The following is a 15,286-nucleotide window of genomic DNA, read 5'->3' as shown; positions in this document are numbered from 1 at the left end:
CAGTCAACGTGTCCTTCATCCATGATGAAAGCAATAATAACTGTCAATGAATAGCAACTGAATTTCATATTTCTATATTTAGCATTAACTCTTAAGTATTAAGGAAAAGCTCTTCTGATTTTAGGTATAGGAGACAAGTTGGGATTCAGTAATAAGGCTTTTAGAGTCCAGAATCTTGTGGAAGAATTAAATCATCGTGAGCGAAAGGACTTTTTTCTAGAATTTACTATTTCCTAATATCCAGTTTCTTCCCAAACAGTATGTTTATATAGCTGTCCACATTAGGAATGTCTGTAAAAACTCCATAAATTAAGCAATGTGTTTTATCTGTTCCAAATGTGGCTTTGACAGGGATAATTTATTAGATATTTAACAATGAAGAGACTGTTACTTCATATACATGGATATTAAATATTGTCTTATTCTCTTTTTCTGTGCACACAGACTACTTTACTGTACTGTCCCAGTTCAATAGATTTACAAACTCTGGCTGACTGGAATTCTTCTCCAATCAGCCACCAGTTTGATGTGGTCAGTCCATCACATATATGGATATTTGCACATGTGACTCAAGGCCAAGATCCATGGATTATAAGCCTCTCAAGTTTTATGAAACAGGAAAATCTTCCAAAACACTGCCCAACAGCTGTAAGCTATGCTTGGACGTTTGCTTATACCAGACTCCAACTGCTGTCTCCACAAGTGGATATAAAGTAAGTTAATTTCTAAAGTAACTACAGTGTATCATTTTGAATATTCTTTCCAGATTTATAATCATGTCATTTTGTTTCAGTGAGGAGACATTATTTATCATCCTATCATTATGGTTCAGTGAGGTGATGTATGGACTGTTAGTATTTTCTCTAGGTTGAATTCAGCTTTATATAACAAAAAATTAAAGCAGTTCTATCTGGAAAAAAAGCTATCTACTGTAAAAATTACCTTTGGCCATATTGTAATTCAACAGATTTGAGTATAAAAGCATACATTATTGATGTACAGGTCTATTCTGAACAATTTACTCAGAGTTTACCATGTTAACAATTTTGGAAGCAATGGCATATACATAAGTGAAAGCTAAATTCAATAATAAAAACAAGTGAGACCTGGTAAGCTTTATTTACTGTACTGAGGGTTGTTTGGTGTTTTTTTTTTTTTTTTTTTTTTACAGCAGCCCTATCAATGCAAAAAAAGTGAATACTACTACAAGTAGTGACTCCTATATTGGGCTCTGGAGAAACTACCTGATTCTTTGCTGCAGTGCAGCATCTTCTTCAAACTCCTCCACCTCCACAGGCTCTGTGAGATGTTCCCCTCCTGAGACGCTGGCGTCTACTCCTGACAGTGGTTATAGCATTGATTCAAAAGTAGGTTCTTCTAATACTTACTGTAAATGAGTCTATGTGTTATTGGAAGTAGAAACACGTGAGGCTTATAATAACTGGCATGATTCTTCGAAACTCATGTTATTTGTCTGAAAACATTTGTCTTTCATTTCTTTACTATATAGTGTTTCAGTTCGCTTCTCCCAGTCCATGCTTTAGAGACTTTTGTACTTGTTTTTTATGGCAAAATCTAATCACATTATGAAAACATTAACCTGATCTCAAAGTCTTATCTAGTGGTAATAAGAAAATGTTTTGTTTACCATTAAGGGTTTGTTGGGTTTTTTGCTGTCGGTAGGCTTCTCCAATTCTGAGCAAATAACCTCTCACTTCAGTAACTGAAGCAGTGACCTTTCAGGCATGATGCAGTGTTTTTCCCAACCATGGACAGTTTTCTATCTGCCTTGCCTCATCTCACCTGCAAAGTTGGTTGGGTTTTTTTTGCTACTGTTTTGCTTCGTTTTGTTCTTTTCCTTTTTGGCTTGCTGTAGAAGGTACAGTAGAGGTGAAGATAACTCATGGACTATGCAGCATATTTTTGGCAGAAACAGCTTATTCCACTTGTTTGTTACCAAGATCCTTTCCCTAAATCTGAGAAACTATAGACTGAAGTCCTTGTTCTCTTTGAGAGCTGCAATGGAGTCTAAGAAGTTGAACACCAGAAGTCTGCTTCCTCTCTCTAAGGAGGGCAGATACACCAAACATGTTTATCATATTGAGGCATTAATTGTCATCTGACAATGAAAATTCAATTATACAAGGAATGGAGAAGTAGTTAATGCTACTTTAGTATTTCAGAAAGTCTTTTTTCATGCCAAAGATCAAAAATTTAATTTTTATCATTTTAAGTCACTGATCAATGTGAGAAGACTGGAAAATTACAGCAGATGTTTTAATGTCACAACACCTGATTGGTAACTAATTCTGTTTTGTTCTGGTTTTCTTCTTAGATCATTGGCATTCCAACCCCTTCGTCCCTCTTTAAGCACATAGTTCCAATGATGCGCTCTGAGAGCATGGAAATTACAGAATCCCTTGTGCTGGGACTTGGCAGGACCAACCCAGGAGCTTTTAGGTAACTGTTGTGTTTTATCTGTTTTTATGCTAATTGATTAGAAAGCTGGGGAATCAGAGCTCAGGAAAAAAGGTTTGCTTTATTTTTCTTTTAAGAATTAAAGAAGTTGTAAAAACTGATTACCATTTTTAGCATTTAGTGGTGTGATAAAGATTGTTAGAGGTTGTAATAATTTTACATAGTGGTCATGTCTGCATAAAGAAAAAGAAGTTAGTTGAAACAATAAACATCTGACTTGTATTGATATTAAAGGCTGCCCTTGTAGTGTGTGGACTATTAACATTTGAAATGTTAATTATGATCATGTTTGTAAGAGTTACTAAGCTCTCCTTATTGCTATTGCCAACAAACATGTTTCTGAGCTCTCTATGCGTAGGAGTTTTGTGATAACTTATTCTAATAAAAGATTTTTGGATCAAGTGGAATAAAATACTAGTTATAACTGTTTTCTGACTAGTGTTGAAGCTTCTGAGATTTGTGGTGCATCCCTCTCCCCCCCTTCTCTTTTTTTTTTCCCTCTGAGTAAAGTTCCTGTAACTTCATAACTAATACACCTTTCTCATATGTTATACTGATGACAAGTCCATGTGGGTGGTTTGAGTGCTGGTAACTGCAGAATTAAATCAGTGCCAAGTCACTTGTTCTGTAAATTTAATTTCAAACATCATGTGTAACATATTTGTATTCAGTTCATAATCCCAAACTTTTGGTTACCCTATTGTAACAAATCTTTATATAAATGTTGAATTCAAAACAGACTATCTAGCCATTGTGGCATTCCTACCTCAAGTGAAATCTACTTTTCTTCAAATCCTAATGTACTGTACTGTCAATGTGTGTTACAAATCCACTGAGGTGAAAAGACAGCTCTATGCCAGGAAGCCATGAGTTTTAAAATGCAGCTCTGTGCCACTGTCCTCAACTGATAATTGTCTTTATGGAGGATGGATAAAGAGCAAGAGTATCTGAGAGGAAGAAAACTTCCTGGGAAGGCCAGCGCTTAGTATCAGATGTTCTCTAACAGCAGCCAACCTCTTACAGTGGGAAGTTATGAAATTATACCATGCAATAGCAACCAACTCTGCTTCTGGAGTTGAAACCAGGGATCACTAACAGTCTTGGTTTTGAGTGAGATGCTGCTTCTCTCCAATTATTTGTGCCCCATATTATGGCAGATGAGGAGCCAAGGATGTATTTGAAATCATAATGCCAAATTCTCAGTTAGAACGTTCCAGTTTATTCCTTCGACAGTCTTCTAATTTTATATCGTATTTGATTTTACTCTCCTACCAGGAGTAAAACAAGACTTTGTCCCATGACCCTGAAGATGTACTGATTAGTTTAAGTCATACCTCTAAAAGTCTAGAGAATGCTTTCAGAAAGGATTGCACCAGAAATCCTTGTTTTTTAAATTCAGAGCAATTAATTCAGCAAACTTTAAAAAAATAAAATAAAATCTGATTCTCATCAGGTTTCTGATTCCTTTATTATGGATATTATATTTTGTTTCTGATGACCAGCTTTTTTTCTGTCTGATGTGTGTACTTACACCAGATGCTAACTGTAGCCCAGCCTTGACTGTTTCAGCTCTGCAGTGATTTTATTGTTTTGTTTTTTTTAAGCACTGTTCCTCCCCACTTGGCATGTTCTACTCAGGATCTTTTTCATTATGGATTAAAGTCCACTTAAACTTGCTAGAATATTCTTTTTCTCTTGTTTAGGTGTCTCTTCCTCTCCATTGGAAGCTGACCCATTGTTATGTTTTAGTACAAAAAAAAGCTTCTTCCAAATTATTTTCTGTGTTTTCTGTGTTTGAAAGAAAGTGTAAAACAATCCCTAACCATGCTTAAGTCGCTTGTAATTGAGCACACTGCAAAAGTTTGTGCAGCTTTCTGAACACCTGGACCCATTCTCTGAAGGAGAACCTTTGAATGAGGTAGCAGAGTCAGTCATTTACCATGAAGACTTGAAATAGTTTATGCTTTTGATATGTCTCGATTACAGTAGCACAGGAAGTAGACAAATGTGTTACACTCCAACAGATCTAAAGTGGAGGTGGTAGTTAATATATTAACAAAATTAAAGTAAAAATGAATATTTTGTCTGCGTAGATCCATACTACTGATCTTCCCCTTTCCCTGTCCCCTTTTTAGACTCATAAGAGAGTCTTAGTTTGTCAGAAGGAACAGAGCAGTAATAAAGACTGTGGAGCTTCAGGACAAATAGGGAATGTAACCACAGCATCAAAGCATGTTGCTTTTCAGTTTTCACAGACACTAGTCTTAACTTCTGTCAGACTTACTTGCCTTAAAGAAACAATCTTTATTAACAATAAATGCATCACAACAGCTGAAAGAGCACTGTATAATAAGCTGCCAACGTTTTTTTTTTTCCTAATAGTATCTGCACCTTAAGGCTTTGTTACACATTGAATATGAAAATAAACTAAAATAGTCTGTGATAGAAATATGCCATAATACGTGGCGAATGCAAATTTAGTGGTAATTACTGAGACATCCATTTGGTAGTCTGTCTTTAAATTAGGAAGATACCTTCTATGAAACATCTCTAAATGCTGATTTAATTCAGAAAGCTACAAGTAAAGAAGGAAAAACTGGGAGTGTTTTAACATAACACTAGTTGCTGTGCAACAGCTTTCAATTGAGATGTTAATTTGATGATTGTTTTTATCCTTTTAATTATTTTATTTTAATTCAGGGAACTAATAGAAGAATTACATCCTATAATTAAGGAAGCACTTGAAAGAAGGCCAGAGGTAATTAGATATTTTTCACTATATTCACTACACAGTTTTAACTGTCCTCTCACAAATGATAGTAAACAAATGTTATGTTCTTTAATTTCTGCACTTAAAAACTGTCAGTATACCGGATAAAAGGCAAGATGTTACTTTTTTAAAATGATAGTGGGATGTTTACATTAAAGAGCTTTGTGTTTGTTTTGAGCTTTATATTATTCCTGTTCAGTGATGGAAAAGTAACCTTTTCCAAATTCTTTTAATTCTTTTCACCTAAGCATAGTTTTACACAGTTGTTACTTTGTTTATATCATCAGTAGCATGCCCACAACTGTACCTAAGACACTGAATTGAGTTCTGCTGTCTACCAACTTTGTTAGTTTTGTTGTTTTGTGTGTTTTGTTTTGTTTTGTTTTTTTTTTTAATGAAAAAGGCTGTAAGCTCACCTGACTGACTGCTCTGACTAAAAATTTTCTGATGGAGAGCATGTTTTACAGCAAAGTTTAGAAGCCTCAGTAGGTATTCATAGAAATAATGATCTCTTCAAACACAGACTAGGAGATGATTACTCAGTATATTTTGTGGTAACTATCTTATTCTTATTAGTAATAAATTTGTAATTCAATACAGATGATGGGAAGGAACATCACTTCTGCTTCAAAATGTTACTGGGCTACAGTGTTTTGTAGTCTTGCATATGCAAATCATAGAATCACAGAATAGTTTGGGTTGGAAAGGACCTTTAAAAGGTCATCTAGTCCAGCGCCCCTGGAGTGAGCAGGGACACCTTCCACTAGACCATGTTGCTCAAATTCCCATCTAAACTGGCCTTGAATGTTTCCAGGGGCATCTACCACATCTCTAGGCATCCTGTTCCAGTGGTTTACCACCATCATTGTAAAAAAATGTTCCTTCTATCTAGTTTAAATCTATCTTCTTTCAGTTTAAAATCATTACCTCTCATGCTATCACTACACTCCCTGATCAGGAGTCCCTCTCCATCTTTCCTATAGCCCCCTTTAAGTACTGGAACGCCGCTATAAGGTCTTCCTTAAGCCCAGCTCTCTCAGCCTGTCCTCATAAGGGAAGTGCTTCAGCACCCTGATCATCTTTGTGGCCTTCTCTGGACCCTCTCAAGCAGTTCCACATCTTTTTTATGCTGGGGGCTCCTGAGGTGGATGCAGTAATCCAGGTGGGGTCTCACAAGAGTGGAATAGAGGGGCAGAATCACCTCCTCAAAATATGTAAAAAGACTGGCACTTACACTTCATTGGTTTATATGTTGTGCTTTGTAACAGGAGACTGATAAAAAACATTATTTTGATAATATAACAGCACACCTAGTATATCTTGGAGTTGCAACAGGGAAAAACTTTATTCATTGTTTGGTTTATTAAAATTGCTAGTAATTTTGGTAACTTCTTTTAAAAGGTTGGCACCCCTGATAATTTGATACCACTTGTAGTACAATTATATTAATGCTTTTACATACTTTTTCCTCTGCATCATTACATTTTGTGTTTTCTTTGTTGAACAGAACATGAAACGGCGCAGGCGTCGAGATATTTTACGAGTACAATTAGTACGAATATTTGAACTGTTGGCAGATGCTGGTGTCATTAGTCACAGGTAGGGGCAGCACTGACAAGATGATGTTGTTCATGCTTCTGATTTAAGTCACTAGTATTCTTATGACCCAGTATAACAGGCGTGCAGAATTCTTAAGTGAGTTTTAGTATGCCATTAAATAAATAGACATGGTTTTATAAAACTGGGAATTTTGCTGACTTTCTAATCCCTCCCTTGCCCATGCTCTTTATCACTGTGATCTGTCTTTTATTTAAAATGCTGCTATTCCCCAGGACATTGCTTTGAACAGGCAGTATGTCTCGTTCCTTCTTGTTTGTGTGCGCTCAAACATGCACCAGTTATGCAAATCAGAAAACACAAGTTAAAACTATTCTATAATCAGTCTAGAATTCTTCCTCACCTGGACTCCTGATGCTTGTTAGTGTGTCCTGTGCAGAGAAGTCTACTGCTGATTAATATTGGACCTTTTGCTTTCTGAGGGCAGAAGGTTAACTGGGTTGCATTTTTTTCTTAGTTTGCCCTACTTGGTAGAGACACTTTGAAAGAAGACTTAAAATTCTGGCATATGTTTTACAGGTCTCTTAGAATTTTTTTTCTATGCAGATGGAATTGTGTTCGAGTAAATAGGCTAGGATAAGGTTAGGCTAGCTCCTCCTATTCTGTTAGACAATGATACTTAAACATGTATTTGTAAACCTTAGCAATACAATCAGTGTGAAATTCTCAATCTTTAAGCATTCTACTACATTATATTTGAGAATGTTGCCTCAGAAGCATTACTAAAATGCCTTTCTTCCTTTCAGCATGCTGATTTTTCAGAGTGTGGCCATTAAAATCATACTCTTCCTTCTTATCTTTTAGGGTACTCACTGGTGTTTAATTAGCTTATGTAAAATATCTCCAAACCACAGTCTGCACCCTGGAACTTTGTCAGCTTTTCTCTCTGAGGCCAGACTGACTCTGTGGTGGAAGCTAGCAAGCAGTTAATGCCTACCATAAACCTCCTTATCTTGCCTTTGGTGTGCAAGGCATGCTTTTTAGTTGTCTTCCATACAAATGTGGAAAGATGGTGGAGGAAGCTGAGAGGAAAGGAAACACCCTTCTAACAATTGTTTTTCAAAGGAGGGCAGGTTTGAATCATGCAGTCTTTAATCTCCATGTTTAGTTTAGTACAGACATCTAGTAAGATGCTGAAGCAAGGAAGATGGGAAATGAAGATACAAAATGAATAAATTGCTTTTCTCTGCTAATAGTTCATAGAATGTCAGAGAGTACTGAACATCTTGACTAACTCCCCAAAATCAGTATGTAATATTGATGTCTGTAGTTAAGTAGTAGTAATTATTTTTTCTGGTTTACAAATTGAATGTTTGGGGTGGAGAGTGGCTTGTTTATTATTATTTTTTAACACTTGTCTCCAGTGTAAGAACTAATCCTGTGAAATGGTGGGTGACTTCTGGTAGTGAGTCTTGATTATTAGTTTGCTTTCACTGGAGCTTCTTATTTAACACTGAAATAGAAGCTGGGTAAAGAAATAACTTTGGATTAAATATTTGCAGCGATGAGGTTGAAGGTTCTTTTTAAAGAAGAAAAAAAAAGTTGTTTTCAGAAATTGTTGTATGTATTCATCATACTATTTGATTTTTTAAATTTTATTTTTAAGTGCAAGTGGTGGCCTTGATAATGAAACACATTCCCTCAACAACACTTTACTTGAGTATGTCGATCTAACAAGACAACTCCTAGAAGCAGAAAATGAAAAGGATTCTGATACATTGAAAGATATTCGATGCCATTTTAGTGCCTTAGTGGCAAATATCATTCAGAATGTTCCAGGTATGTAAAAAACCTTTAATAACTTCTGATGACTGTATTTAATATGCAGTACATTTAAAAAAAAACAAAGCCAACCAACCAAAACATAAAGAAAAATCCACTTTTTCTCTGAAGCTTCAGAATACTTTCATAAAAATAATTGAAGCAACATGAGTTTTTAAGAGGGATTTTTGGTATCGTTTGGAAGCATGCAAGTATTTTTCTTATTTAGCAAAAGTCTTGTTGGTTGACTATGCATTTAAATTCTGTAGATTAATCTTGCACAATAGTAAATCTACATCTAGCTATTACGATGCTGAAATAATCTGTCTTTACATTGTTTTTTCCTTTAAATTCATTGTTTGGGTCTGTTTCTGTTTTACGTACTTTATTTTAAGGAATGACAAGAGGAGTGTATCTAACTGCATGCTTTTCTTACAGTACACCAGAGAAGAAGTGTCTTTCCACAGCAGAGTCTACGCCACAGTCTATTTATGTTGTTCAGTCATTGGGCAGGTCCTTTTAGTATCATGTTTACTCCCCTGGACAGATATAGTGACAGAAACATGAGAATAAACAGACACCAATACTGTGCATTAAAGGTATTTTATCACTGCTTGAATTTTGGAAATAGATTGTAATGTTGACTTTTCTAATACAAATTTAACATTTGGGCTTTTTGGTTGTGCTTTTCACATCCTTGTTGCCATTCATGACTTAGTTCATTTTTACTTTGGCCTACATGTGTATTTATGACAGTTTGGCTTTTTCAATACTGTAAACTATTGCACTTGCTATAGGAATTTCTTAAAATTACTACTCAATGTTCACTTCCCATGACTTTAGTCTTCACATCCTTAAGGAGAAAGGCTTTCATGTAAAAGTACATTAACAATCAAACTGACATATTAACTCTTACATATATCAGCATTTAAGTATTGGCAGTTCCTTGTATTTGGGAGTTGAGAAAAATGGATTTGTTAATTTTTTAAGTAAGACGTTAAAAGTTTTTTGTTAGTCTTGGTTTTCCTCCCTTGACTGAATAGAAGTTAGTTTTTTGATATTTTAGTGGACGTGGTAAAAGTACTTCCTGTATCTGAGTTATTAAAATGTAGTGTTTTTCGATTACTTCCTAAAGGCAATGTCTGCTGTGCTGTGTTGTGGCCCTGTTGCAGATAATGTCGGGCTCTCATCTGATGGCTATTTATACAAATGGCTGGATAATATTTTGGATTCACAAGATAAAAAGGTAATACAGGCAATATCAACATTGGTTTGCAACTGTCAGTGCCTTCCACGTAAGCTTTAATGAGTTCTGCTGTCAGATTGGCCTAAATGCTTTAGAGTGGCTTAAGCTCAAATCTGTTTTAGCTGTGTGTATTTTTGCACTGTCCTTAGTATGCGTATTCACCTTGTTGAGGAAGACAGTCCCTAATCACAGTGTAAGAATAGTCAAAACAGAATGGAAAAGGAAAGGTCAAGGAGTGAAACACTGTGTATCGAGTTAATCATGTAGGTTAAGTTGTAGTAGCAAACAGATCTTTTAGAAATTTAAAGGAGACGAGATTTTGAACATGAACTCTTGTAAGAGTGTTGAATCCATTGGGGGTCATGTGGAGTTACAAAGACTAAGCTTTACATCTAAACTGTCAGGCAAGCTTTACGTTTAAGAAATAAGGCCTCCATTGCACTAATACTATGACTACATAAAAATACGGTTCCAGTGAGCTACTTTGATTCAAGAGAATGTGCGAGTCAACACGTAGATCTGTCCCTTGTATCCCATTGGAATTCCTGCCTATGTTTAAGTGCTTTTCTGTATCCGATGCTTTCAGGTCAGTGTTCTGGTTGTAGTCAGACAAGTAAAAATAGTAAATAGCTTAAGGTAGCCTTGGAACTGAGGGGGAGAAAAAAGTCAGTAGAGCTATCTAATTATTTGCTTCAGTAATTTATGACTGTGTGTGAAAATTGAACATTAAACAGTTTGATAGAATTACCTGTTATTTTAAGCTGTGGTCTCATTGGTTTTAGATGGAACAAATTTTGTGTATTGCAGTTGTTTGGGATTTTAAAATTTAATATCTATTTCCCTATTTTATGTCATTTTTGTAAGTTGGTCTTTTTGAAATTTATTTCTATATATAAATTGGTTCTTTTCTGGAATACAGGTTCACCAACTAGGCTGTGAGGCAGTCATGCTGCTCTTGGAACTCAACCCTGACCAGAGTAACCTCATGTACTGGGCTGTAGACCGGTGTTACACAGGTTCCAAGCGGGTAGCAGCTGGCTGTTTTAAAGCCATAGCCAGTGTGTTCCAAAACAGGTACTACAGCATTTTTCAGAACTTCAAACTAATTTTCAAAATGTGCTTTAGTGTAGAACTGGGGTTTTTCCTCCCCTGAAGAGAAAAGATCACCCCTGTCTGTGTGTATGTGTTACTAGAGAAACTTTTAAAAATTTTATGTTACCCATGCCATATCCCCTGTAAAATAAACCTTAATAAATTCAAATTTTTAAAAGCCAAATGTAATTTCACTTACTTCACAATTACAATTTTTTCTCTAGGGATTACCAGTGTGATACAGTGACCCTTCTGAATCTGATACTATTTAAAGCAGCTGATTCTACTAGGGCTATTTATGAAGTTGCTATGCAACTATTACAGGTATGTAAGCCGATTTTGATTCTTTTTTTTTTTTTTTTTTTTTTTTTCTTTTAAATTAAGAATTGTCTTGTGCATTTGAAAAAAAAAAAAAAATCTGTTACTATTGGGTTGTCCCTTCAGTAATGAAATACAACATACCCTTTTTTTCCTTTATTTTAGTATATAGTTAGGCCAGATCCTTTCCTGGCACAAATAGACTTCAGTGGAAACGTGTCTGTTTTCATGAACTAAGCACTCGAGACTTGTATTTTCACAATATTCTGTTTCTTCAAGAGACAGAACTTACATCAAGATTCATCTGGTTTAGCCTTGAAACAGAGGGTTATATAGCTCCATTTGTCCAAAAGCACCTCAGAGAGAAGTATATTGCTTCCTGTCCCTTTATTGCTGGGGTAGCAGTCGGTTTTCTGATTCTTGCATTAATGCCAAACATTTTGTTATCTACCTCTGTGGAGAGATAATAGTGAAGGTCTTGTTAGCTGTTTAGTTTACTTTTGTATATTCATTTCCAAGATCACGTAGGGGTAAACTTGATCTTACAAGCAGCATTAGTGTTTTAGAATAAATAAATGAATCTGTGCTTTTGTGGCTCAGACCACAAGTCTTGGAGGGTTTTCAAACATTTTTGTTGTTGGCTAAAATCAACAGTAAAGTCCCCACCAAAGTCACAACGTTGTTTATATGTCAGTGCTCACACCACCTTCCCTTTCATCCCCATCTTTCTTCTCAGATGAACACCACTGCTTAAGGTCAGCCAAAATTGACTTCTAAAGTATCAAACTGCTTTAGTTTCCTGCTGCATCTCTGCCACAGCAAAGATTTTGTTGCTCCTGTCTATGTCTCACAGATGAGCATGATATTTGAAAATACCATTGTTCAATAGTAATTGACATTTTGCTATAAAGAAATTTCTTTTTAATACAGTATTTTGTGAAAGCAGATTTCTGAAATTTATTGCTGGAAACTCATTAAGGGTAGCGAGTCTAGTCTTCTATGAAATTACCAGTGTCGATGTATATGTATGGAGAACTGCATAGATAGGAAACAATACGTAATAGTAGATACATGAATTTAAAAGGTGATTTCCATTGTAGCTCTATACTTCAGTTCAAATTCTGAACATTACTGTTGTAGATCTTGGAACCAAAGATGTTCCGTTATGCTCACAAACTGGAAGTTCATCGGACGGATGGAGTTTTGGGTCAGCCTTCTCCTTTACCGCATCTGTATTCTGTGTCATATTATCAACTGTCAGAAGAATTAGCAAGGACTTATCCTGAACTTACGCTTGCTATCTTCTCAGGTATGGTATTAAAACAAAAGAAAAAAACCCTTAATTTGGTCAAAAGCATTGTACAAAATGTGTAACTCTTATTTGTCAATAATTTATTTATATGTAATTCACTAAATAACATCATAATGTAGAAAATGGAATTTACCAAGTGGCAGTTTTTGTTGACTTGTATTTGAAATATATTCAAGAGGAAGCAACATGAATCAAGGATACTTTCCTGACTTTCTAATAGCCATGAAAAATCACATTGGAGAAATAATTTGCAACTGTTTGTAAAAACTATTCTTCTGTTGACCTTTCTAGCATTTTCTTATTTACTGTAGGTTGCTTAAAAATATGATTCCATAGAATTTTTAAACAATTCCAAAATAGTAACCTCTCACATTAGTTTAAAAAATGTACTAGGACTAGTATGAGGAAGAAATAATTTTAAGTGCTTTTTTGACAAAGTTGGTACATTTTTTCATGCTCAAGGTTTTCAGTTCCCTCTTCCAATTAGAGGAATATGTGTGTATGCATACACAAATCTGGTTTCTTCAACATACTGGTTGTCAACAGTGTTTTCAGTTAGCTCTACTGAAGACTGCGCACTTTATCGTCATGAAATGTCACTGGTCGGACAAAAATTATGTCTGTATCAGCACTACTTTATATCAGTATGGTCTACTGGACTTAGAGTTGTTGTTTTTATTACCAAAACAATTCTCATTGTTGTTTTGCAATTCATGTAAGTACCTAATTTTTGAATGACAGAAGTAAGTCAGAGAATCCAAACGGCTCACCCAGCTGGGAGACAGGTGATGCTGCATTACCTGCTGCCATGGATGAACAATATTGAGTTGGTAGACTTGAAACCTTTGCCAACCATTCGTCGGCAAGATGAAGATGAAGATTCTTTGAAAGACAGAGAAATAATGGTGAACAGTAGACGATGGCTACGAGGAGAAGGCTGGGGATCACCACAGGCTACAGCTATGGTTCTGAACAATCTGATGTATATGACTGCAAAGGTAAAACTAACTAATTAAATGCTCTGTTTTGTTCCAGTGAAATGTTGTGTTGCGTAAGAAAGTACTGTTCAGAGATATTGTGCTACCAAACTTTCAAGGCTTCTTGTTCATATTTGTTGAGTCAGTTACTACACCAAAGTACACCATATAGTTATTAGGTATTATGAGAAATACATAATATAATTGTTATAGTAATTATTATATATAATAACTGTTATAACTGTTGTTTTGCAATATACATGTCTAGCTGGATAGATAATACCAAGTCACCTGTATACCTATGATCTCAAAGTGGAGTTTTGGATCCAGTCTCGTTGCGAGAGGCTGATAGAGCCTTCTCCTTCCTGTGACAGACACTTCCAGCAGAGGAAAAGTATTGGTCACATACAGTGCTCCTGCCAGTTCTTAATATCTTTGAATCCTGCTGATGAGAGATCACGTTTTAAGCTACAAATTAAAAAGTCTTGGAAGTCTGTGGTTTGTGGAATTTTATTAGGATTGTCAGCAACTGCGAGAATGTCTCTGCTAAATTTAGATAGTTTTTAAAATTTATATGTAAATAAATATAGTAAAATAGAACTACATTCACATGTAAATCAATATTTGTATACTTATATAATGTATAGAGTTATGAATATATAAATAAAATATATAATATGTACAAATAAGTTTTAGATATATTTTTATAGATTCATAGCTATAAAGGAAAATACTTCCAGAATGTGGAATAATTCCAGAATTCTGGAATGTTAAAAAGGCAACAGCTTCTTACACAATTTCTGTCTCCTTTTTCTAGAGCCTGTCCTACTTGGTTCATATAGATCACTTTCAAATATAGTGGGTTTTACTGGAGTTTTTCAGGAGATGTATTTATTTTGTTTTCTAGTATGGTGATGAAGTGGCTTGGTCAGAGATAGAAAATGTCTGGACTACTTTGGCAGACAGCTGGCCAAAGAATCTGAAAATAATTTTGCACTTCTTGATCAGTATCTGTGGAGTGAACAGTGAACCCAGCCTTTTGCCTTATGTGAGTATATGATATGTCTCTCCTTAGTGCTATTGATAGTTTAAAAATTAGTTGTGTGTTTAGCAGCAAAGACAACCCAACAAAAATGTGAGGTAGGATTTCTAGTATCAAAATCTCTAACCCCCTATTTTATGACCACTAAATACTATGAACTGATCAAATTCAGTTCTTTTGTTTGAGTTACTTTGGTCATCTGCACTGAAATTTCAGTATCGGTTTCAGTTAAACCTGGCATTCATGGAATGGGGTTGAGAAAGGAGATAGACCAGAAAGGATAGCCTTCCTGATTATTGCAATTTAGTCAGGCTGATAAGTCTGAAACAATCCACTAGCCACCTTACCAGTTACGAGGTGTCAAAATTCAGGTTATGCTGTGTGGAGCATAGATGTTATTTAGTGTAAATCATAAAAAATGGAAGTGACTTATTAAAATGTCTACATCTGTCTTAGCATTTTTTTGTTCCTTTGTCATAAAAAGGAAACTTAAGAGCTTGATTGCTAAATTTAGATTAATTTTATTAGGAGTATACACTGAACAACCTCTTTACATCATAAAACACAAATCTACTGCAGCAGTTGGTCTCTGTTATTAGGAAGAATTAAGATAGTTCTACAAGTAATATTTTTATTAGAAAATCATTGCAGGTTTTGCTAACCTGTTTGCTAT

The 15,286-nt window shown here is 35.3% G+C and overlaps 1 protein-coding gene across 11 annotated transcripts in view; it reads left to right on the top strand.

The window, feature by feature from the left end:
- FRYL (FRY like transcription coactivator) overlaps nt 1-15,286 on the top strand; it is a 172,668-nt gene that overhangs the window by 105,000 nt on the left and 52,382 nt on the right. For all 11 annotated transcript variants that reach the window (XM_074904767.1, XM_074904764.1, XM_074904765.1 and 8 more), the window contains 13 exons: nt 445-713; nt 1,172-1,367; nt 2,336-2,460; nt 5,179-5,236; nt 6,756-6,847; nt 8,472-8,644; nt 9,065-9,225; nt 9,762-9,872; nt 10,792-10,946; nt 11,189-11,288; nt 12,423-12,591; nt 13,336-13,592; nt 14,479-14,619. In XM_074904767.1, coding sequence (XP_074760868.1) covers nt 445-713; nt 1,172-1,367; nt 2,336-2,460; nt 5,179-5,236; nt 6,756-6,847; nt 8,472-8,644; nt 9,065-9,225; nt 9,762-9,872; nt 10,792-10,946; nt 11,189-11,288; nt 12,423-12,591; nt 13,336-13,592; nt 14,479-14,619 — 2,007 coding nt within the window. The remainder of the gene's footprint in view (nt 1-444; nt 714-1,171; nt 1,368-2,335; nt 2,461-5,178; nt 5,237-6,755; nt 6,848-8,471; nt 8,645-9,064; nt 9,226-9,761; nt 9,873-10,791; nt 10,947-11,188; nt 11,289-12,422; nt 12,592-13,335; nt 13,593-14,478; nt 14,620-15,286) is intronic.

Source organism: Athene noctua, chromosome 4 (assembly GCF_965140245.1).
Source record: "Athene noctua chromosome 4, bAthNoc1.hap1.1, whole genome shotgun sequence".
NCBI classification, from domain to species: Eukaryota; Metazoa; Chordata; class Aves; order Strigiformes; family Strigidae; genus Athene; species Athene noctua.
The sequence above is the reverse complement of the archived record's forward strand: the minus strand, read 5'-3'. Positions and strand labels throughout refer to the sequence as shown.